The 24,668-nt window shown below is 35.1% G+C and overlaps 4 protein-coding genes and 2 non-coding genes across 6 annotated transcripts; 5 read left to right on the top strand and 1 right to left on the bottom strand.

The window, feature by feature from the left end:
* Nucleotides 1-17: 17 nt before the first annotated feature.
* Nucleotides 18-89, top strand: TRNAT-UGU. The gene has a single exon. It is a non-coding gene; the product is annotated as a tRNA-Thr (tRNA).
* Nucleotides 90-6,395: 6,306 nt separating this feature from the next.
* Nucleotides 6,396-8,489, bottom strand: LOC109186245. Its single transcript, XM_019336174.1, has 5 exons — nucleotides 7,972-8,489; nucleotides 7,710-7,812; nucleotides 7,267-7,634; nucleotides 6,764-7,203; nucleotides 6,396-6,565 (listed from the first exon to the last, which is right to left on the bottom strand). Exons 1-5 carry the CDS (start codon nucleotides 8,487-8,489, stop codon nucleotides 6,396-6,398), a joined length of 1,599 nt encoding a protein of 532 aa, XP_019191719.1.
* A 4,293-nt stretch (nucleotides 8,490-12,782) lies between these two features.
* Nucleotides 12,783-14,442, top strand: LOC109180634 (auxin efflux carrier component 5-like). The gene is made up of 5 exons (XM_019330333.1): nucleotides 12,783-12,957; nucleotides 13,088-13,173; nucleotides 13,821-13,978; nucleotides 14,106-14,182; nucleotides 14,302-14,442. The coding sequence occupies exons 1-5, from the start codon at nucleotides 12,797-12,799 to the stop codon at nucleotides 14,372-14,374; spliced, it is 555 nt and encodes a 184-aa protein (XP_019185878.1). The 5' UTR covers nucleotides 12,783-12,796; the 3' UTR covers nucleotides 14,375-14,442.
* Nucleotides 14,443-16,240: 1,798 nt separating this feature from the next.
* TRNAT-CGU lies at nucleotides 16,241-16,316 on the top strand. Its single transcript has one exon. It is a non-coding gene; the product is annotated as a tRNA-Thr (tRNA).
* A 3,712-nt stretch (nucleotides 16,317-20,028) lies between these two features.
* On the top strand, nucleotides 20,029-20,610 carry LOC109186239. The gene has a single exon (XM_019336168.1). It carries the CDS (start codon nucleotides 20,029-20,031, stop codon nucleotides 20,608-20,610), a length of 582 nt encoding a protein of 193 aa, XP_019191713.1.
* A 1,425-nt stretch (nucleotides 20,611-22,035) lies between these two features.
* LOC109180658 lies at nucleotides 22,036-23,900 on the top strand. Its single transcript, XM_019330348.1, has 4 exons — nucleotides 22,036-22,494; nucleotides 22,591-22,773; nucleotides 23,195-23,280; nucleotides 23,850-23,900. Exons 1-4 carry the CDS (start codon nucleotides 22,366-22,368, stop codon nucleotides 23,878-23,880), a joined length of 429 nt encoding a protein of 142 aa, XP_019185893.1. The 5' UTR covers nucleotides 22,036-22,365; the 3' UTR covers nucleotides 23,881-23,900.
* Nucleotides 23,901-24,668: the final 768 nt, after the last annotated feature.

Genomic DNA, 24,668 nt, shown 5'->3' with positions numbered 1-24,668 from the left:
ATTATTTTTTTGGCCTAGCCTCTATAGTATAGTGGTAGTGCATTTACTTTGTAAGTGAAAGGTCGTGAGTTCAATCCTCACTAGGGGTTTTTACCAACTTAGTGACTATGCTTTCTCATTATTATGCTTAAATAAATAAGGTATAAGGTATTAAACAAAATAACTATATGGAAAAATTAATAATTTCAATTCAAATATTAACAATGTTCTAATATATACTAGTTTTTTTCTCGCACGATTGAGATAATGCCCAATATATTTTTTTTTTAAATAAGAAATTTAAAGTGTATCAAGCTAAGACAAGATTATATTGGAGTTGTTGATGCATAGATAATTGAATGTTGAATTTATGTATTTAAATAGGAAGATTGATTATAATTGTCAATAAAATAATTAAAAGAGTATGGTTGAAACCAAATACGAGACATAAGGGAGAACAAATAAAGATTAGGGCATAAGATATTAAATATATACTATTATAGTTTGAGAGGATTCTGGCATAAGGTTACGTTTGAGGGGGTGTTGGCAATTCGACATATTGCAACAATTTGTTTATACAAATAATATTATAGAAACATGATAGGAGATGTACAAACATACGTGCAGAGTTCCTCGTTGATGTTGTGCCTGATCAGGCTAAGTCTCAACGCATAATTCCCCGTGTTGCATAATAATTTAGGTTTGTACTTCTATTAAGACTTTAATATTAGAATTAGACTAATGTTGTAGTTATTATGGATAAAAGTATTTTTTTTTTATTACTTGCCAACTATAATAATGGTATTTGAAGTTCAAAAAAGAAAACATGAACACTTTATTAATTTTTGAAAAAAAAATGACATTGTATATTATGTACATGCCAAAATATTACACATTATTAGACACATCATGATAAAGAGTTAATTACATTTTTGGTCCTAGATTTTTAGCCTTTTAGGTGGCAATCTATTTTTAGTCATTTTTTATCATAACCTCCTCATTTTGTCCAAGTATTATTGTGGCATGATCATTTTTGGTCCTCCATCAAGAAAATGATTGAAATGTCATTAAATAGAAGGACATTTCGATCTTTTTTATACAAAGTATGTTGACCCGCTATATTTTTTATGTTTATTTTTTGAAAAAAAAAATCAAAATTGAAGATTGAAATACTCTTTTATTTGACAAAATTTAAACTGTTTTGTTGATGGAGGACCAAAAATGGTCATGCCACAATAATACTAGAAACAAAAGTGAATGTTTTGAAAAAAAAAAAAAAAGACTAAAAGTGAACTGACACATATAAATCTAGAACAAAAAATGGATTAACTCTCGTGATAAAAAATATTAGTAGTTGAATTACTAACAACACAATTTTCAAACCATCTGGATTGCTCACACACGGTAGTGTATCTTCATAGTGTCTAAATACACAAGTCACATCATAGATAGATAGTGTTGGTGTGATTTGATTTTCATCGATTTACCTGCAAGATGAAAAAAAAAAATGAACAAAAAGATGCATTCTAATAATTGTTATAGAGCAATACTTAAGACAATTGCACAATACTATGAAGATGCTATTGATTTAAAATAATCCTACAATCATGTACATTTTAAAAATTAAATAATTGAAACCTCAATTCTTAAAAATTAACAATCCAAACGCATATATATTGAAATTTTAAAAACATAAAATGCCATAACATTAACTCTAGGTGATATGTTAGGAATTAAATATTACGGGGGAATGCCTAGACCTTGTGGTCTAATGGTACTAAGGTTGGACTCCTGGGTTTGAGCCTCAGTATTGACTCTTTGTGATTCACTAGGTTGAGAAAGTAATTATGACTTATGAACAGATATTACATTGTAATAAAGTCAATAACATTTTAAAAAAATATTATATTAGGGGAAATTGTTAGGAACCTTGTATTAGGATTTTGATGATACCAATGTAATGTAGAAAGTAGACCCCTAACTCTTACGTTTCTCTTGTATCGCCACTTTCGTTCTAGACGAAAGTTGCCATAACTCATATGTAATTCGTGTTAAGCTAGAACAAACACACGAAAAGAGTTATGAATAGAAGATAGGCTGATCAAGACGAAAGAAGACTCCACAGCAACGAAAGAAGGAGTTGTCATTAAGAAGACAGTTCTTTTCAAGACTATCCCAACAAGTATTCTTCTCCTCATCAACAAGAAGAATGTTCTACCTGTCTGATTTGACAACATCCTAGGACAATAAGGACCTCAACTCATGGGACACGCTCTCCAAAGAGCATTTAATGAAGTTGTACTATCTCTGGAGCTAAAAGACAAAAGCCATCAAGTCCTCCATACCTTCAATGGCTACATAGTACAAACCCATTAATGGAGCATTAAATGCAAGAGGCTCCATGGTCCTTGTCCAACGGATAAAAGGTTCGAAAAATTCATCTCCCTCCAACGGATGAATTTTCATCACCTATATAAACCAACCTTCATCAACTAAGAAGGTGCTGGTTCATTATCACTCTACTCACTCTCTTGCAAAAAGTCCTTGAAAAGTTAACAATCTCAAAGCTTTTTGCGAACCAGTTACTTAAGGTGTTAAGGCATTTGAAGTAGATCATCCATCACTGCCCTACATCTTGAAAGAAGTCTTGCACTCTTGAAGCAATCATCCCACACCATCAAGACTTCACAGTTGGAGGAATCAAGAAATACTTTCTTACCAACCTCAACTTAGAAGAAGAAGTTGATAGAGGCGGAGTAAACTCTCGGAGTTGAAAAACCTTCAAAGGCTGTCCGGCTTAGTGATCAAGGAAGTCTTTGTGTAATTGTACTAAAGAGTGATAGTGCAATCCTTCCAGCAGTTGTGGAAGAAGAGTGGAAGTAGGCAACGTTTGGCCGAACCACTATAAAATCTCGTCTCACTCTTCTCTTTACTTACTGCTTTATTTTACTGCTTGCATATCATCTTTTTCATCACTCCTCTTAACATTTTATCAAACTCGTGCAACCCTCACTTTATAATCTTTCCGCTGTGCTTATCTTACTCAAAAGTGTTGTCAGGGTTTTTTCTTTTAAAAACTAAAGAAAAACGAGAGTCTATTCACCCCCCCCCCCTCTAGACTCACCACACAATCTATCGGGACCAACAGAAATATTATGTGATATCATAGGAATTATCTATTTGTTCGCCATTATTGCGTGATATTATAGAAATTATTAAATATCTTCCAACAACTGATTTCCCCTCAACAACTTTAACTTCAAATTTTCTTCGTCATCAATTAAGTCAATTAATTCATCCATCGAATCCGTAAATTTGTGACATTAAATTCACCAAATTAAGACTGCCAATCGTTTAGAATATTAGCGGCAATTTTAAGGGTGAATTAAGGATAAAATAATATTTAATGAAAAAGTTAACAAATAATCATATAATTAATGATAAATTAGAAAATCTTAAGAAAAAAATAAAATCTAATCAATCTGAACCATTTATTTGATTAAAAAATTTGACTGTCATTTTTTTAACCCATTATAGGCCTAACTCTTTTTGGCTCTTATATATATATATATATATATATATATATATATATATATATATATATATATATAGTAGATATGAATTTAAAAATAAAAAATAAAAAATTAACCACAATGTTTCAAGTTGGCCTATTGGTTTTATATGATGGTATTGGTAGATAAAGCACTCTGATGTAATATTCCAATTGTGGGTTAAAGTCACTTGGGGCATAATAGTACTAGGTAATCAAACTAAGTACTCTGATCTAATATTCAAATTGTGGGTTAAAGTCATCAAATTGTGGGTTAAATTAAAGTCACTTGGGGCATAATAATACTTGGTAATCAAACTATTCTTTAACATGATTGAAATGGTTGTAATTTATTTAGTAATATGTTTTTACGTCTTTTGTTATCTTTTACACATTTAGTATTAGTGTAGTGATTTATCTTTATCTTAAAGTTGAATTTGAAACTATTCACTAACATGATCAAATTAAAATGATTGTAATTTATTTAATAATATGTTTTCACGTCTTTTGTTACCGTTTACACATTTAGTATTAGTGTATTGATATATTTTTATCATAAAGTTGAATTTGCAAAATGGAATCAGAAAATTGGAGAGATGAAAAATTGGAGAATTGAGAATGAAAATTAGAAAAATGAAAAACACAGTATTGTAAACGATTACACATTTTCACAAAATTTCAGATGTGCCATTTCCATAATCTTTATTGCTAGACTGCATAAATTAAAGGACATAACAAACCTTCTTGGAGGATGGGCATGGGTAATCTTTGTTTACTACTCCGTATTATAAAAGACATTCATTCTAAGAAATATTCAGGAAATAAATATTGGACTTATATGTATTTTTATTTTTTATTTTAAAAATCAAAGGAAACATACATCATAGCAAATTCGAAATACAATATGAAGGGATAGACTCCCACAAACCAAGGACAGGAGAAAAACCAGTTGCACGTGCTAACACATGAGCCACGTGATTTGCTGACCTTTTGACATGACGAACTAAGATGTTCTCATGTAACAAGCATTAAACGACATTGCTTAATAACCAAACTAACATATGGCAAGTCTTGTTTACCAGAATTAAAACTAGAACACAAATTAAGACAATCGGATTCAATAAAAAAAAATAAGTTTTCTGGCCGATTCTTGATCTAGGATAAAGCTTCCTTAAATGCCAAAGCTTCCGCGAGATACGGGTCGTTATATGTATTTGATTTTATTACTTTTTTATTATCGTAATCAATATTACTATAATTTAATAAATAAAGATTGGAGTTATATGTATTTGATCTTATTACTTTTTTATTATCGTAATCAATATTACTGTAATTTAGAAAATAAATATTGGAGTTTTTTTTTTTGAAAATTTTCTGCGGTGCTTCATTAGAAAAATGCTGAAATAATGTCTGGTGGGTGAGTATCCCAGTACATAGTATCAGGTTGCTGATAAGCCGTAGTGGCTAAAGCATGAGCTAAATAATTGTCCGATCTAGAAATATAATTAAAAGAACATGAGTGAAAATAAACGGCAATTTGCCTGCAGCTATCAATGGCATAGCCAACGTAAGAGCGAAACGTAGTGGTTGATGATGTAAGGTAGCGTTGTAGTGTCAAACAATCCGTGTAGATCTCAATATTCTGTTCACCTCGATCCTTTAGCCATGATAAAACTTCCTTACACGCCAAAGCCTCAGCCATAAGTGGTGACGTACAGGCCGGTAGCGGCGCGGTTAGTGCCGAGATATAGGCTCCATCTCCATCTAATAAAACGGCCCCTACAGTTGCATTCCCTGTCTCGTGTAGATATCCCGCATCGACCCTGCATCTTCTCACTGGCGGCACAGAGGATCCGGCGGCGTCGGCAGCACCGCGGCCGGCGGTGGGACTCGCCTGGGCAGCGTGGCGGTTTTCTGTCGGCAGCGTAGCAGTGGCAGTGGCAGCCACGGCTGGGCGGGACTGAGTCCATGCGGTCTTGGCTGCCGCTGCGGCTCTGAGTAGGGACCCCGGGCGTGGTAAAAATGCCTCCCAAACTGCACCATTTCGAGCTTTCCAAATATTGTATAGAATTGATGCTGCATATAACATTCCATCAGAATCTAAAATATTTAGAAGTTCCCCAAACCAAACATGAAAAATATCCGTGACAATATTGGGGATTGTAAGGTTGGATTGATCCCAAATGTTTCTTGCAAAATCACACAAGACTAATGCATGCATTGTATTCTCATGTGATATCCCACACATAGCACAATATGGGTTCACCTCCACCCTCTTTAAAAGCAAGTTCGTAGTTGTAGGTAAAATATCACAAATAGCTCTCCAGAGGAACATTTTCCACTTTGGTGGAATTTTTAGTCTCCATAAAGCTAACCAATTAGTAAAGGGGCCTTGATTATTCTCATAATCTCCCACCAATCGTCTGTACCCGCTTTTCACAGAATATAATCCTCTCGGGTCCCCGTACCAATACCATGCATCATTATAATCCCGGGATACAGGTACTCTCATAATTCTCTCGACATCCGTAGGTTGAAATAAATCTGATAAAATTCCATTATCCCATGTACCAGTTTGTTGATCTATTAGCCCCACTACTCTGGCCTCTCGTAACTGTATAGGCATCTCTGTTTGTATCATAGGGTCCTGGTCATCCAGTAACCATGGATGGGTCCATATAGATGTAGTTTCCCCATTCCCAATTCTTCGTCTGACCCCACTACAAATTATGCTCTTTGATGCCATTATACTCCGCCAACAAAAACTGGGATTATTTCCTACCTGCGCATCAAAGAAAGTATCCCTGGGAAAATATCGGCTTTTGTAAACACGAGCTACTAAGGAATCAGGCTTAGTGAGCATTCGTCATGCTTGTTTCCCCAACATAGCTAGATTAAATGCACGTAGGTCCTTAAAACCCAATCCACCATACTTCTTAGGAACACATAGCTTGTCCCAGGCCTTCCAGTGAACTCGGTTGTCCGTCCCAGAACCCCACCAATATCTATTCATCGTTCTTTCTATAGCCGTGCATACTGATATAGGTAGCAAAAAAACACTCATTGAGAAGGTAGGCATAGATTGTGCCACACTTTTCAACAGTATTTCTTTCCCTGCCTGAGACAATAGCCTTTTATTCCACGACCCAATTCTTTGGCGTATTTTATCCTCAATATATGCAAAAGCTGCCTTTTTATTCCTACCCACAAACGAAGGTAGACCCAAATACTTGCCAAAGTTTGGTGCCTGCTCCACCGCCAAAACTTGGGCCACACTTTCCCTATCCACATTACTCGTATTCCTGCTATAACAAATACTCGACTTGTGGTAGTTAACCACCTGTCCCGATAGATCCTCATATACAGTCAGGCATTTCTTTATCTCATTAGCCTCTTCCACATTAGGCTTAAAGAATAAAAGGCTATCGTCCGCAAAAAACAAATGAGAAATCTGAGGGGCACCTCTTGCTACCCTACATCCATGAATTAATCCCGCTCTGTTAGCCTGTTGTAGTAACAACGAGAGTCCCTCTGCACAGATAATAAACAAATATGGGGATAGCGGGTCTCCCTGTCTCAAACCACGCGTGGGTATTATTGGGTCACTCCTTGAGCCATTTATCAGAATACTATAGGAGACTGTGGTCACACATTTCATAATCAAATCAACCCATCTATCATGGAAACCCAATGCCATCATCATATTACGGAGAAAAGGCCACTCCATTCGATCATACGCCTTAGCCATATCCAGCTTAAGTGCACCCCAGCCCCTCAATCCACACTGTTTTCGATTCAGAAAGTGCCCCACTTCTGCAGCTAATAGAATATTATCTGTTATCAATCTATCTGGGATAAAAGCACTCTGTGTCTCAGATATTATTCCTTCCATCAAAGGCTTCATTCTATTAGCCATCATTTTAGCTATTATTTTGTAAATGACATTGCTAAGTGCTATAGGGCGCAAATCAGTTACTAACTCTGGATTACTCTTTTTAGGGATCAACACAATATCTGTCTCATTCAAGCCAGACGGGAGGTCACCTGATTCAAGACAGTTTAGCACAAAACTCGCAACATCCCCTCCTACCACATCCCAGAAATGCTGATAAAAACCCGGATTCATTCCATCCGGTCCTGGTGCTTTATCCGGATACATTGCAAACAATGCATCCTTTACTTCCTCCAGATTAAATGGCCGTAATAGTGAGTCATTCTGCGCCTGTGATACCCTGGGTTCTATCCCCCCAAAAAAATCATCTCCAGTTCCCAGACCCCCAGAGCTGAAAATATTCTTAAAATAGTCCAGAATGATATCTCTCATGGGATCCCCCTCCAACCAATCCCCATTGTCATTCATTAATCTAAGTAAAGTATTCTTTTTCTTTCGGTGAGAGGCATACCTGTGAAAGAATTTGGTATTGGCGTCAGCTTCCTTGAGCCAGTGCTGCTTGGCCCTCTGCCTCCAGTATGCATCCTCCTGGGCATCAGTGCGACTCAGAAGTTGCTCTATTCGCTGAAACTCGACAAGAGAGGCCGAGTCAGTGCATCCTCTCAAACGTTGTTGATCCCGTTTCAGCTGCACAATCTGTTTCCCATACTTATGGAACCGATCCCCACCCCATCGTGTTAACCGGTTTCCACAGTATTGAACACAACCCTGTAAACCCTGCCCTCTCCCTTCCTGCCACGCCTGCTCCACCACACCCCTACATCCCTCATCATATAACCATGCCATCTCAAACCTAAAACCCCTTCTTCTAACCCCATCCCTCCCTACCTCCTCCTGAACTGTGAAAAAAATGGCTGAATGATCTGACTTCCTGGTTCTCAAATTCATAACCTTTACATGGGGAATTATATTGCGCCACTCGTTCGTTACTAGGACCTTATCAAGTCTCTCCTCAATCCAGTTTGCAGTCCCTTTCCCCTTCTCCCAGGTATATGGGTATCCAATCATTGGCAACTGGGCCAATCCACAATCCTCAATCGTCTCCCCAAAACCTCGAAGAAGGCTATTCGGATGTGGATTTCCCCCTCTCTTCTCATACTGGTATAGCAAATCATTAAAATCCCCCACCACCACCCACGGGAGATTCGATTTTGCCGCCAACATTCTCAACAAATCCCATGATTCAGCACGCCTATTACGGTCCGAATAACCATAGTAACACGTCATTCTCCAGGCCGGATGACCTGTCATAGTTACCTCAATATCAACGTAGTTTCTTGAGTAACTAAGGAGTCTCGCCGTATTATTCTTCTTCCACAATAACGCTAATCCACCACTCAAACCATCATTGTCAACATAAAATAAGCCTTCGAAACCAATCGTAACACGAAGACGCTCAGCATGATCTCGCGCTACCTTAGTTTCTATTAGAAATACAAAGTCGGGTTGCTTTTTGGACACCATGTCCACCACCTCTCGAACTGTCCGTGGATTACCCAAGCCACGGCAGTTCCAACTCAGCGTACTCATTGGGTTGGGCGGGGCCAAACAGTGATGATCACCGGAAAAAACGTAGGAAACCGTCGGAAACCTAGCAAATCCTAGGGGAGGAGAAAACTCTAGCAAACCCTAGAGAGAAATTTTTCTGTGCACATGCATTACTTAAGTGGATCAAAAAATATTGGAGTTAAATGTATTTGATTTTATTACTTTTTTATTGTCGTAATCAATATTTATTGTAATTATATTATAGAATTTTTCTATATACATATTAATAAATATTATGTGTATATATAATGTATTATACAATCATATAAGGAAATACATACATCCGATTAGAGTTTAAACTTATACAAAATTTAAAATTGACATTTTTTTTAATTAATTTCTAGGTATAATTCTCTTAGTTAGTATTCATATTTTTAGAATTATAATATATATGAAATACAATTAAGAATAAATCAACTTAATTATGCAATTTTTTTCTATAAATTTATCTAAATATGTACCTGATTAGAGATTATATTATTCATACAAAATTTAAACTTAAATTTTATATTTTATGAAAATAGATACTTGCACAAATACATAAAAGTCTAACTGTATTATTATATTATACATTTTAAAAAAAATTTAAATTGATTATAACAAAAATTTGTTCGTGCAACGCACGGTAAAACACTATAGGTAATAAAATAAAATTAAAAGTCAATAAAGTCGATTTCAAAAAGATAATAAAAAAGTCAATAAATTCGCTTGGCGTTACAGTATATAACCATACTTCATTCATTCACTCACCCACACAACAAGCTGGGAGAAGACAAAATTATTATTAAAGAAAAAAACCCAAAAAATGATAGGGTGGGACGACATATACAAGGTGGTGGTGGCCATGGCGCCGCTCTACGCAGCGATGGTCTTAGGTTACGGTTCAATTCGGTGGTGGCACATGTTTAGACCCATATTTTAAATTTAATAACTCATATTTTAAAACTTAATCTCCTTCGATAATTGAATTGTATCTTAAATTGTGTTAAGAAATATAAGTATCTATTATATTATTTTAAGTGTCATGTGCATGCACTTGTTAATTGGAGATTATGGTCCACCACTTTAATTAAGCAAGCATGGTATGGTGCAAGTAACGTATGCCATTCTTCTTTTTCTTCTTCAATTCCTCCACTATCATAATTCATAATAAAACATAACAAAAATGCAGGCCGGAGAACAAGTTGAATTGAAAGTACACAGTTTTGGTGTATGGGAGAAATAATGTACTTGCACCGGAATTCCGTACGAATCCCAGAATTGAAATTATAATTAAACACAAATCATAAACCACACAAAACAACAAAACCACTAAAATAAATCTTCTCTCAAAACGTGATGAAGAGCTAAAGATGACTATGGCTAGATCTGGTTCGAATTGAACTGGATACTATAAAATCAAAATCGGAATCGGAACTATATGTACCATTTTGGTTTTGGTCTTTATTGGTTTCAATAATATAAGAACCAAAATCACCAATTCGATTCTATTTAAACTGGAAAAATAAATAATAAATAAGTAATTTTAAATTTTAAATTACATCATGCAAATCCAAATTGGTGTTCTTATTGTTGTTTAATTTAAAATTCTACATTTTTATTGAATGCTACTGACTCTATTACAATGTAGTATCTGTTCATAACTACTTTCTCAACCTACTGAAGCACTACCTTCCATATAGGAGTCCAACCCGAGTGCCATTCTACATAATTGTTCGCCTCCGACTAAACTAAGCATGCTCAAAATTTATCGTCATTCAATCTGCACAATTGTACGCTTCTGACTAAACTAATTAAACATGCTCAAAGTTTATCATTACACAATTGTTCACTTCCAACTAAACTAAATATGCTCAAAATTTATCGTCGTTCATTTAACACAAATGTTCACTTCTGACTAAACTTAACATACTCAAAATTGATATTGTTATTTAATATACTAAACTGAATATACTCAAAGTTACTCAAACTAAATATACTAAACAATTATATTATTCACCTCTAATTAAACGGAACATACTCAAATATTATTAAGCCATACAATCTACACGTACAACGTTTGGCCTACCTAACTTTGCAGGTCCAATCATGCAACATGAGTTTTCTTCTTCTCCTCCCAAAATGTCGAATTCCCAATCCTAAGAGCCTCACACCTCGGCCCGAAAGAGTATTTGGGAGGATGTAAATCACGGTGACTATGACTCAACAGACAGTACTAAATGCCGGTGCACATAAAGAATCTGCCCACTTTGAACATATGTCGTTGCCGAGATTCCAAATGATTTTTTCTCCCAAATACGGCTTATTGAATCATTAAGCTAAGCCCGTTTGAGTTGCAACATGAGTTTTCTAGTAGCATGCATGCATTACCGTTCAAAGAGGAAATTAGGGTTCACTACTGGAAATTCTGAAATTGCCGACCACCTGAAAGTGATCTTAAATCAAGTTGAAAGTCTTGTTCCGACCACTTTTGGTATCCGAAAAAACCTTTGTTCATAATTATTATGTGTTCATAATTATAAAGATATATATTTATAATTTTTGAACTTCATATTCATAATTATTGAACTCTATATTCACAATTACAGAACTCTATATTCATAATTTCTGAACTTCATATTCACAATTATTGAATATGTATATTCATAATTACAGAACCATATGTTCACAATTATGTTCACAACTCTATGTTCATAATTATAAAACTATATGTTCATAATCTTTAAACTATATATTCATAATTATGAACAGTTTTGAAACCATGTCCACCTTGCAAGGTGGGCACAGTTCCACAGCATAATTTGCCCACTTTATTGCTCTTATTAATTAAATTAAAAAATAAATTAGTAGCTACAACAAAAAATAATATCAACATACATGTGCTTGTAAGATAAAGAGGAGTTCATAACACAATTAAGATTCCAGTCATATATACACAATAAGACAAATCTAAAACTTTCTATACCATAATCTCATTGCATGATGAATCCCTCTATGATACCACCAATAACCCAATTGCACATGACACAATACAAAAAAAAAAAAAGAAAAAAAAATGTACTAAAGATTAAAACAATAACAATGCTATTCAAAAGAGAATTAGAAAAATTTAAACAAAAAATAGTATTTATTTAGACTATCGCTTTTAGACTTAGTACTTAGATTAGCGTTATTAGAAACTTGCAAACATTTATTTTTGGTTACAGTTATATATAATCAATCTCTAATATATTATCTTGCATTTATATACTTTAAATTACCGATTTAAATAAATAAATTCAACATTTATTTACCATGAACATCTTCTATATAATATTGCATTGGTATACTTTGAAATACTTATTTTAAAATAACCATTGGGCATAATCTTATTCGCGCAAAGCGCGTAAAAAAACTAGTACAATAATACAACTCGTGCTTGCACATATTAATTAGTCGCACAAACGAGGTACACATTTCTTTGGACTACATACAATATAATGTAAATCCATCGGAGACATGCATATTGCATGCATTCATATTGCAGACGTACGCGGCATCATCTTTATAGTTCGTTGCATATGACATAGAGCCACCTAAAGGAAATTGAAGCACTGTTATTAAATGCCCATTGTATTGTTTTCAAATACCACCAAACTATAATATACCTACACAATTAAAATAAATTAAAATTTGAAGTCATCAAAGTCGTGTGGCGTAACCGTATATAACCATCCTTCATTCATTCACTCACCACACACATCCTCCCTTTCTTCAACTTCCATATCATGTCCCAAGTAACCGCCGCCGCCGGTGAAACACCGGCGGCTCCGACCAATATTGCGCCGTCGTACACGTCGTTGATGAAAGCTGTTTGTCTCAAACTTTCCAAGAACCTTAATACTTATGCATGTTTTCTTGGTTTGATTTGGGCCCTCATAGCCAATAGGTATTCTCGATCAACACTTATAAACTCTGTTTATACAATATCTGATATAATCCAAAATATATATAACTTCATATATAATTTTTTTATATATACATTTTAAGGTGATTAAATTGTAAATTTTTTATGTCAGGTGGCATTTAAGTATGCCTAGCATTGTAGACGACTCTATCTTGATCATGGCCAAGGCAGGCAGTGGTATTGCCATGTTCAATACAGGTCTAGCCTTTGTGGTTCATGTTCAGTTGAGACACCATGATTTACATCCTCCCAAATGCTCTGTCCGGCCGGGGTATGGGGAGCCCTTAGGGTTGGGGTTCAGCCTTTCTGGAAGAATGTTCAGTACAGGTAATTAATCACATCATACCAATAATTATGTTTCAGTTGTGACAGATTACTTGGTTTCCTTTCCATTTTCTGCATATATCTACACCTTGTTTTGTGCCCCTTGACAGGGGAATATCTGTTAGCTTCTCCATGGCCCACTTTAATAAATGGCTGTTAGTTATTTGGTTAACCTATTAGCTGGGTAATTGTAACATTTCAAATTCAAATCTGACCACCTGTCAATTATGGACAACTTAAGTTGTTTTATTTCATTATAAGTTAGTGTAATGCACAACATCAGATAGTGATGTCAAGCATCTTGTGCTCAGATGACATGTAGTAACCTCTTCCGATCCATGTGAGATGTCATGAGATTGAGTCTCAGTGGAGGACAGTAGATTTCTCACCTTAACAAAAAAAGAAAAAAAAGAAAGAATATATATTTCCTGTCATTGCCAACATGTTCACCAACGTTGTTAATTAGCTGCTATTTCCTCCATTAATAATCTTTAATTTTTTTGTACGTGCATGTTTTATAGGGCTTTTCATGGCATTGCAAGACAGGATAATATCTTGCGGTGGGGCTTTAACCGTGTACGGTTTAGTTCTCCGGTTTTTAATCGGACCCGCTACCTCGGCAATCGGTACCGGATTGTTACGTCTGCACGGTGACGTCTTGAAAATAGTTATAGTCCAGGTAATTGATAGACAACTAACAATTAATATAATGTTAATTCATGGAAAAAATAAAAAATAGAAAAAAATTTCAGGCCAAATTTTTGTTAATTAATTAATGTGATTGATATTCTTCTATATATGTACAGTCTGCATTACCGCAAACTGTGACGGCATTCATTTACGCCAAAGAATATGGACTGCATGCCGATGTTCTCAGTACAGCGTAAGATTTTTCATTAAAAAAAATATTTAAATTTTATTTCAAAATTTATAAATAAAATATATACATGTGGTGAATTAGATTTTAATATATATATATTTTTTTTGTTTTAATTTGTGCAGGATTATCATTGGCACCATCGTTTCATTACCCGTGTTGATTGGATATTACGTCATTCTCGACTTCTTACCTTAATTAATATCTTTATGGGACATCCTTAATTAATATATGTACGGGACATTTTCAAGAGATGTAACATTACCTAGATTATTGTAAAATTAATGTTTTGTTTTTATATGAAATTATAAATTAAAGGTATGTGTGATACTAGCTTATTACAGTGGTAGCAGTTGACTAGTTGATGACCAACAACAGCACTACATACAGCACTAGCATAATATAATAATATAAGTAAAATAGTGTTGGAACAGGGAGCTTTTGTTGACAAAATGAAAGCAACTTTTGTTTTGCTTAAAATGTCTTACATAAAAAAAAATGTTTTTTTTTTCTCAGAATAAAAAGGGATGGAGATATTAATATTGTAATAAGGATTTTTTTTAAATTTTTTTTTGGTAAGGTAATAACATATTTAATTCATGTGTTAGTGCATGCATGTGTTATTGGAGGGACTGTTTTGATCTATCAAAAGTTGTTGTCACATGCTTTTCAAAAGTTTAATTTACTTCAATTATATTCGCCCCTTGTTATGTGTCTTGTTCCATTAGTGAGATTAATTGATATTATTTATAAGTTTAATATTAGTACATGAGGGGTTTATAGTCAATTAGAAACTAAATTAAACGCATTATATTATTAGACAAAAAAAAAATCTAAATTTAAAAATAATAAGGAATAATTCAAAATTAAATAAAGAAAAAAAAAAAGAGTTAGAGTTAGTTTGACCAAGAATATATACTAAACAATTAAGATGTAAAATGGGACAAGGGGGTAAGTGTTTAGTGGTTTACATTTTTATATTTGTAATTTGGATGTGATATGATATTACTAACTCAAGTTAACTATGCTTTGGAAAAATAACTATAATGGGGTTGGGCAACCCCAGACAAATGTGTGAGTTAACTATTGGCCGTCTTGATTTAATGAAAAGAAATATTGACACATTTAACATATGCATTAAATCCATTATTACTTTATAACTCATGAACTAAAAGTGTAATTTTTCTATTGATTTTTATCACAATTTCACACAAATTAAATATGGATTAAACAAGTAATAATTTTAAAATTTTGTTTTCTTTTGAAATCAATGGTAACTATATGGACCCCGCTAAACGAAGAATGCCAATCAAGTGAAGGACTCCTTGTTTATTATTATAAGGGATCGAGGGAGAAACCCTACATAACCACACTATTTGCCTCAACTGAGGTTCAAACTTATCACCTCCTACTTAAGGGAGCAATTAAGTATCAATAGACCACAAGGTTCTTGGTATCTCTTTGTTTGTTTAGATGAAGAAAATAAGCACTACCATAATAGTGTCATGAATTTAAAAATAACGTATGCATGTCTTCCTTTCTATACTTATAGGCTAGTTAGACGATGGAGGACCAATTAATACTCCTTCAACCTTTGCCAAATCTGGGAAGGGATTAGATTACATGTGTCATGTCAACTCAATAAAAGTATTCCACTTCATCAGTTTAATTAAAAGTCACTACTGGAAATTCTGAAATTTCCGACCACCTGAAAGTGATCTTAAATCAAGTTGAAAGCCTTGTTCCGACCACTTTTGGTATCCGGAAAAACCCTTGTTGCTATTTCCGACCACTTTTTGCTTTCAATTTGATTTAAGATCACTTTCAGGTGGTCGGAAATTCAATAATTTCCAGTAGTGAGTGTAACATGTATTTTTTTTATTTTTCAAGTTTAATGATTTATTATTAATTTGAAGTTTTTAGAGTTAATACACAAATTGCATTATTCTAATAAAAATTTTGAGGGCTTATTTCACCTTTTTTTTTTTTTTTAAGAAAAAAAAGTATTCTTCGATTGAGTAGATAGTAGGTGTAAAAGCAAAATAAATTATTTTTATTAGTCTAGCCTCTATAGCATAGTGGTAGTGCATTCGCTTCGTAAGTGAATGAAAGGTCGTGAGTTCAATCCTCACTAGGGGCTTTTACCAACTTAGTGACTACGCTTTCTCATTATTATGCATAAATAAGGTATAAGGTATTAAACAAAATAACTATACGGACAAATTAATAATTTCAATTCAAATATTAACAAAGTTCTAATATATACTAGTTTTTTTCTCGCGTGATTAGATAATGCCTAATATTTTTTTTTTAATTAAGAAATTTAAAGTATATGAAGCTAAGGCAAGATTATATTGGAGTTGTTCATGCATAGATAATTGAATGTTGAATTTGCGTATTTAAATAGGAAGATTGATTATATATAATTGTCAATAAAATAATTGAATGAGTATGGTTGAAACCAAATACGAGACATAAAGGAGAGCAAATAAAGATTAGGGCATAAGATATTAAATATATACTAATATAGTTTGAGGGGATTATGGCATAAGGTTATGTTTGAAGGGGTGTTGGCAATTCGACATATTGCGACAATTTGTTTATACAAATAATATTATAGAAACATGATAGGAGATGTACAAACATACTGCAGAGTTCCTCGTTGATGTTTGTTAGGAACATTGAATTAGGATTTTGATGATACCAATGTAATGTAGAAAAGTAGTCCCCTAACCATTAGCTTTTTCAATCGCTGCTTTCGTCCTAGACGAGAGCTGCCATAACTCCTCTGTAATTCGTGTTAAGCTAGACAAACACACGAAAATGAGTTATGACTAGATGTTAGGGTCTCCAAGGCGAAAGAAGACACGAGACATGAAGAACAACAACGAGAGTCAAGAAGGAGTTGTCAACAAGCACGAAAAGACAGTTCTTGATAAAGTTGATCTTTATCAAACATTACTTCTCTATGACGACGAGAAGAATGATCTACCTGTCTGAGTTGACAACATCCTAGGACAATAAGGACCTCATCTTAAGGGACACACTTTTCAAGGAGCATTAAATGAAGATGTACCATCTTCTGAAGCTATAGGACAAAACCTAATGCTTTCCATACCTTCAATGGCTACATGGTACAACCTCATTAATGCAGCATTTAATGCACGAAGCTCCCCGGTCCTTGTCCAATGGTTAAAAGGTTCGAAAATTTCATCTCCCTCCAACGGATGAATTTTCATCACCTATATAAACCCACCTTCATCAACTAAGAAGGTGCTGGTTCATTCTCACTCGACTTACTTACTTGCAAAAGCTCTTGAAACGCTTACAATTTACTAAAAGCTTTTGTGAACCAGTATTGAGGTGCTAAGTTACTTGAAGAAGATTATTGATCTTTTTCTTACACCTCAAAGGAAGTCTTGCCATTTGTTTGAAGCAATCATATCTCAGAGTCAAGACTTCATCGTTGGAGAATTCAAGAAATCATTTTCTACCAACCTCAACTCAGGAGAAGAAGTTGATAGAGGCGGAGTAAACTCGAGGAGTTGAAAAACCTACGAAGGCTGTCCGGCTTAGTGATCAAGGAAGTCTTTGTGTAATTGTACTAAGAGTGATAGTGCAATCCTTCCATCAGTTGTGGAAGAAGAGTGGAGTAGGCAACGTTAGCCGAACCACTATAAAATCTCGTGTCCCTTCTATTTCTTTACTTACGCTTTTCTTTTCTGCATTCATATCATCCCATTTATCACCGTTACCGAAAGTTCTTCTAATTACGCAAACTCATGCAAAGTATTTAAAACGAATCTATCTTATCCGCTGCGCCAAGACACCGAAAGGTGACGATTAGGGCCTTTCACGAAAAGAGTCTATTCACCCCCCCCCCCCTCTAGACTCTCATTTCATTCTATCGGGACCAACAATGTTGTGCCTGATTAGGCTAAGTCTCAACGCAGAATTCCCCGTGTTGCATAATAATTTAGGTTTGTACTTCCATTAAGACTTTAATATTAGAATTAGACTAATGGTGTAGTTATAATGGATAAAAATATATTTTTTTTTATTAGTTGCCCGCTATAATAATGGTATTTGAAGTTCAAAAAAGAAAACATGAACACTTTATTAATTTTTGAAAAAAAAAAAATTCACATTGTATATTATGTACATGACAAAATATTACACATTATTAAACACATCATGATAAAGAGTTAAATTAATTACATTTTTGGTCCTAGATTTTTAGGTGGCAATCCACTTTTAGTCATTTTTTATCATAACCTCCTCATTTGGTCATAGTATTATTGTGGCATGACCATTTTTGGTCCTCCATCAAGAAAATGATTGAAATGTCGTTAAATAGAAGGACATTTCGATCTTTTTTATACAAAGTAGGTTGACCCGCTATATTTTTTATGTTTATTTTTTTAAAAAAAAATCAAAATTGAAGACTGAAATACTATTTTATTTGACAAAATTTAAACTATTTTGTTGTGGAGGACCAAAAATGGTCATGCCACAATAATACTAGAATCAAAAGTGGATGTTTTGAAAAAAAAATAATAAAGACTAAAAGTGGACTGACACATATAAATCTAGAACAAAAAATGAATTAACTCTCATAATAAAAAACATTAGTAGTTGAATTACTCACAACAAAATTTTCAAACCATCTGGATTGCTCACACACTATAGTGTATCTTCATAGTGTCTAAATAAACAAATCACATCATAGATAGATAGTGTTGGTGTGATTTGATTTTCATCGATTTACCTGCAAGATGAAAAAAAAATGAACAAAAAGATGCATTCTAATAATTGGTGATGGACATATTAAGTATGGGCTCGGGGCGAACCGACCGGAGAAGGGCGGCCCCGGTTGAGGCCGACCAAGGCCTCGGCCTACGTCCTCGGGCGAGGCCTACGTGGGCCTGGAGGCACAAGATGGCCCCGGGCACTCGCGCGGACCCGGTCAAGGCGCGATCCAACCACCCCACAAGAATAGGGGGGCGGTTGGGAGTGGGAGGCTAGTATAAAAGGATCAATTATTGTCTTGCCTAGGACATCTACTATTTTATTACAACATTTTACCTTGTAACCCTGTTACAATTACTATCAATACAAAGTTGTCCCCGCGACACACATCTTTCCGATCCATTTACTTATCAGATTTAGTGATTCGGGTCTACCCCGGGTTAATTAAATCCATCAATTGTTATAGAGCAATACTTAAGACAATTGCACAATACTATGAAGATGCTATTGATTTAAAATAATCCTACAATCATGTACATTTTAAAAATTAAATAATTGAAACCTCAATTCTTAAAAATTAACAATCCAAAAGCATATATATTGAAATTTTAAAAACATAAAATGCCATAACATTAACTCTAGGTGATATACAGTAAAAGGGGGATACATGCTTGTTGTTGGAGATTATGAGCACAGGAACGGGGATTTTGATGCCTGGCTACGTATGTGGAAATTGAAAGTACCTCCTAAAAGGAAATTATTTCTGTGGAAATTGAAAGTACCTCCTAAAAGGAAATTATTTCTGTGGAAATTAAAGTTTTGAGTGGTGTTCTCCCCACCACAACTAATCTTATTATGAAGAGAGTAGAAATTGATCCGACATGTTCAATGTGCACGAATTATCCCGAATGTACAATGCATGCTTTAGTGTCTTGTGATTTTTCACAGGCAGTATGGCGGGAATCTACATTGTCTATTATGCATATTATGGCTGATTCTTTTGAGGCTTGGTTTCTTGAAATTATGAAAGAACTCACCAATAATCAATTTATTATGGCAGCAGCGGTTCTCTATTATATATGGCGGGCAAGAAACCAAGCGGTATGGGAGCATGCTCTACCGATGCCCAACGAGTGGTGAATGCGGCGACATCTGCGTGGCAAGCGTGGAGCATGGTGCATGGAGGACCAGCTGCGGTGGCACAAACTGTACCCACTGCCACGGCTGGAGGCGGGCTGCCGAGAGTGTACGTCGATGCTGGCTTCCACGCGTCGGACGGAATGGCGACGGCAGGCGCGGCTGTACTCTCAAGCGAAGGGGAGTTTATGGCATGCTTCAATATGCGGTTACCTCATTGCCTGTCCCCATTAATGGCAGAAGCTTTGGCATGTAAAGAAGCATTATCATGGTTGAAGGATAAGGGATTGCTCGCGGTACAATTACATACGGATTGCCGGAATCTACAACACCACTTGACATCACAAGCCACACGGATGCGAACATATATTGGCTATATCATTGATGGATGCAGGACTATTTTGTCATCTTTTAATTTATGTTCTGTTGTTTACATTCCTAGATTAGAAAATCTTATGGCGCACTCATTAGCGTCGCATGCTTTTACGCAGACTCATACGATGTACTGGGATACTATCCCACCAGATTTTATTGCAGCCTATCTCTAATATAATCACCTTCATTGGTGGCTTTCAAAAAGAAAAAAAAAAAAAAAAAAAAAAAAAAAAAAAAAAAAACTGTAGGTGATATGTTAGGAATTAAATATTACGGGTGAATGCCAAGACCTTGTGGTCTAATGGTACCAAGGTTGGACTCCTGGGTTCGAGCCTCAGTATTGACTCTTTGTGATTCACTAGGTTGAGAAAGTAGTTATGACTTATGAACAGATATTACATTATTGTAATAAAGTCGGTAACATTTAAAAAAATATTATATTAGGGGAAATATTATGTGATATCGTAGGAATTATCTATTTGTTCGCCATTATTGCGTGATATTATAGAAATTATTAAATATCTTCCAACAACTGATTTCCCCTCAACAACTTTAACTTCAAATTTTCTTCATCAATTAAGTCAATTAATTCATCCATCGATTCCGTAAATTTGTGACATTAAATTCACCAAATTAAGACTACCAATCGTTTAGAATATTAGCGGCAATTTTAAGGGTGAATTATGGGAGAAAATAATATTTAATGGAAAAGTTAACAGATAATTATATAATTAAGGATAAATTAGAAAATTAAAAAAAAAAATTCTAATTAATCTGAATCATTCATTTGATTAAAAAATTTGACCGTCATTTTTTTTAACCCATTATAGGAATAACTCTCTATGGCTCTTATTTGTATAGTAGATATGAATTTAAAAAATAAAAAATAAAAAATTAACCACAATGTTTCAAGTTGGCCTATTGATTTTATATGATGGTATTGGTTGATAAAGCACTCTGATCTAATATTCCAATTGTGGGTTAAAGTCACCTGGGGCATAATAATACTAGGTAATCAAACTAAGTACTCTGATCTAATATTCAAATTGTGGGTTAAAGTCATCAAACTATTCATTAACATGATTGAAATGGTTCTAATTTATTTAGTAATATGTTTTTACGTCTTTTGTTACCTTTTACACATTTAGTATTAGTGTAGTGATTTATCTTTATCTTAAAGTTGAATTTGAAACTATTCACTAACATGATCAAAATAATTGTAATTTATTTAGTAATATGTTTTCACGTCTTTTGTTACCGTTTACACATTTAGTATTAGTGTATTGATTTATTTTTATCATAAAGTTGAATTTGTAAAATGAAATCAGAAAATTGGAGAAATGAAAAATTGGAGAATTGAGAATGAAAATTAGAAAAATGAAAAAATAAAAAATGAAAAACACTATTGTAAACGATTACACATTTTCACACTAGTACAAAATTGAACATAGAAGATTGATCACAGGCCACCATTGTTGAAAGAATGGTTGCCTAATCTTAGCCTAAAAATTTGCGGTGGCAATTTTGTAAATAAGTGATCAATAATTCACCACCATTGTTAGCTATAATGGTTGCCCATTGTATTTTGTATTTATTTAAAAAAATTTGATTTATATTAGGCAACCATTTCTAATAGAAATGGTTGCCTTAAAATAGAACTTGTTTTATAATAGGCAACCATTTCTAATAGAAATGGTTGCCTAATATTAACCCTAGATCTACTATCTAGATCAAAATCGCATCCCATCAGATCTAAAGCAAATTCATCCACAGTCGCTTCGATCCGCCGTCGCACCAATCGTCTCACCGCCACCGTTGCCACCCATAGCCACAACATCCACCGCCACCACCGTTCACTGCCACCACCTCGACGTCGCGCACCGGCCACCACCGTCGACGCACATCCACCGCGACGGAGGGAGCTTGCGATGGAGGTCTGCGATGCGACACAGAGAGCATGTCTTCTCTCTAATCCCACTCTCTCTCAAAATCCCCTCCCTTCTGCGACGCGACAGGGAGCTTGCAATGGAGGTCGTCAACCGCTCAGATCTAGACGGGTAAGTTTTTAAAATAAATATTTTGTTCGGTTGGTGGTCGATGAAATTCTGCCAAGATATTTCTCATTTCTCTTTACGATCTCTCTCTCTCGCTAGCTCTCGTCCCCTGCGTTCTGGAATTCCGTAGCGCGTAACTTCTCCGGCCGCATGGTTCCGACGAGGATTCGATCGGTTAGCTTCGCAGCTCTTTGTTTGGTTCTGATCGCGATTCCTTTTCTGGCATCGGAAGCTTTGATCGACGGCGAGGATGTCAATCCCCCTTACCCCAAAGCCATATCTGTAAGATTTATCATGCTTTCTCCTTCTCTCTGTTCTTATTGTCATTGATTTTTGTGTAGAAATATCTCAGAAATAGCAAACTGTTGAGGAAAACAGCCCTAATCTGTTGTGTTTCGGCTAGAGTTGGATTTTTTGCAAGTTGGTTTAGTTGTTTCTAGATTAAGTTTAGCTTTTGTCACCGTATGCGTTTTATTATGCAATTCTTAGTCAAATTAGCATTATTAGTTTTAATGCTATCAGTTCTACCAAAATTTATTAACTGTTGGGTGCAGGCTTTTATTTCTCAACTAGTATCAAGTATAGACTCCATAGCTCAACCTACGAAACACCATCTCTCCTATGTGCTTGTTTAAACTTTAGAACAATTGTTACTATTACACTTTTCATTGCTGAGCTTTATCTTTTTTTCTGATTTACACAGGTCAAAAGGTGCATCAATGTCAAAGTACAGAGATTTAGAAGAAGAAACATTTGTATTACTTTGGAAATTGGAGATGATATCCTAAGGTCAAATATTATTGTTCTTATATTGTAATCATTATTGTTATAGTCATTTTGGTCATTACTTTCTTTATTTTTCTAGTTTTACTAAAGCCATCATACTCTCACTTCACTCTGCAATTCATTCTGAAGGTCTGTGAGGTAATGATTGAATAATTGTAGTCTGTAAGTTTGAAATATAGCTGCTTCAAGTCCTTAAGGGAATTCTTTAGCTTATTTTCTCAAACTTTCTAAGGAGATACAGTGAAAGCCAATTTTCACTACATATAATACAACAGGTATTTAATTGTAAATATATTTGACTAATTATATTGTTATATTTCAAATTTTTTATCTGTGACGATTACATTATTTTAAGTTCTGATTATTTTTGTTATATTTGTCTATTACCTCCTAATTTCTATTGTGCCATTCTACACATTTGTGTACCATTAGATGAAAGTATATGTATCTGGTTATAAATAAAATAAGCTTGAGTTCTCTTACTCTGTTTAAGAAGTTTTCAATATTCCCAAATTGAAATCAGACCGAAGTGAAGACTGATTCTGAATTTTTTTTATTACATTCTTGTCTAGACTGTACCAGTTAATCCCAAGCCATTCTTGAACAATTTGACTGGAAAGCCTTGTTAAGTCATGTTATTATTATTATCATTTATTGTTATTAGTTTTATATTAGAATTAGTCAATAAGTTAATTACAGTTGACTAGCCTATTGTGTAGGAGTAGTTTACGTCTATCTCTCTACTTTAGTGTTTCAGTTGTAACCTCTTTCGGTTGGAATGAACGATCACTTTCTCATCTGGTATCAGTAGACCAGGATCCGTTCTCTCTCCACCTTGCAACCCCCACCACCACCGTACCCCCTCCATCCCTCACCAAATATGTCCACTAATTCATCGGAACGGACCGTCACCGCCGATCCCTCCGCCGTGCCGTCCGCCACCGCCAACCCCATGTCAGGCGCGCACCACTTCGTTTCTCTGAAGTTGACGATGCGCAACTTCTTGTTTTGGAGGACGCAATTGCTGCCCTTCCTCCGCGGTCAGGACCTCTTGGGTTATGTGGATGGCGAGATCCCATGTCCGCCATCGGTTATCGACGCGTCTCCGGCCTCCGGCGAGTCGGCGTCCGCCACAACCCCGTCACTGATCCCGAACCCTGCATATAAGGCATGGGTAAAACAAGACCAATCCATAATGTCATTACTCATCTCATCATTATCCGATGAAGTAATGCATTTAGCGGTCGGCCATAGCACTTCCCGGGCGGTGTGGGAGTCGATCACCACGGCTCTGAGCAGCTCCACCCGCGCTCGGTGCCTCAGTCTTCTCGGCCAATTCCACTCCCTTCGCCAAGGCAACAGCTCCGTAACCGAGTATCTAGGCCGCGCAC

This window comes from Ipomoea nil, unplaced genomic scaffold (assembly GCF_001879475.1).
Source record: "Ipomoea nil cultivar Tokyo-kokei standard unplaced genomic scaffold, Asagao_1.1 scaffold0188, whole genome shotgun sequence".
In the NCBI taxonomy this organism is placed as follows: domain Eukaryota; kingdom Viridiplantae; phylum Streptophyta; class Magnoliopsida; order Solanales; family Convolvulaceae; genus Ipomoea; species Ipomoea nil.
The sequence above is the reverse complement of the archived record's forward strand: the minus strand, read 5'-3'. Positions and strand labels throughout refer to the sequence as shown.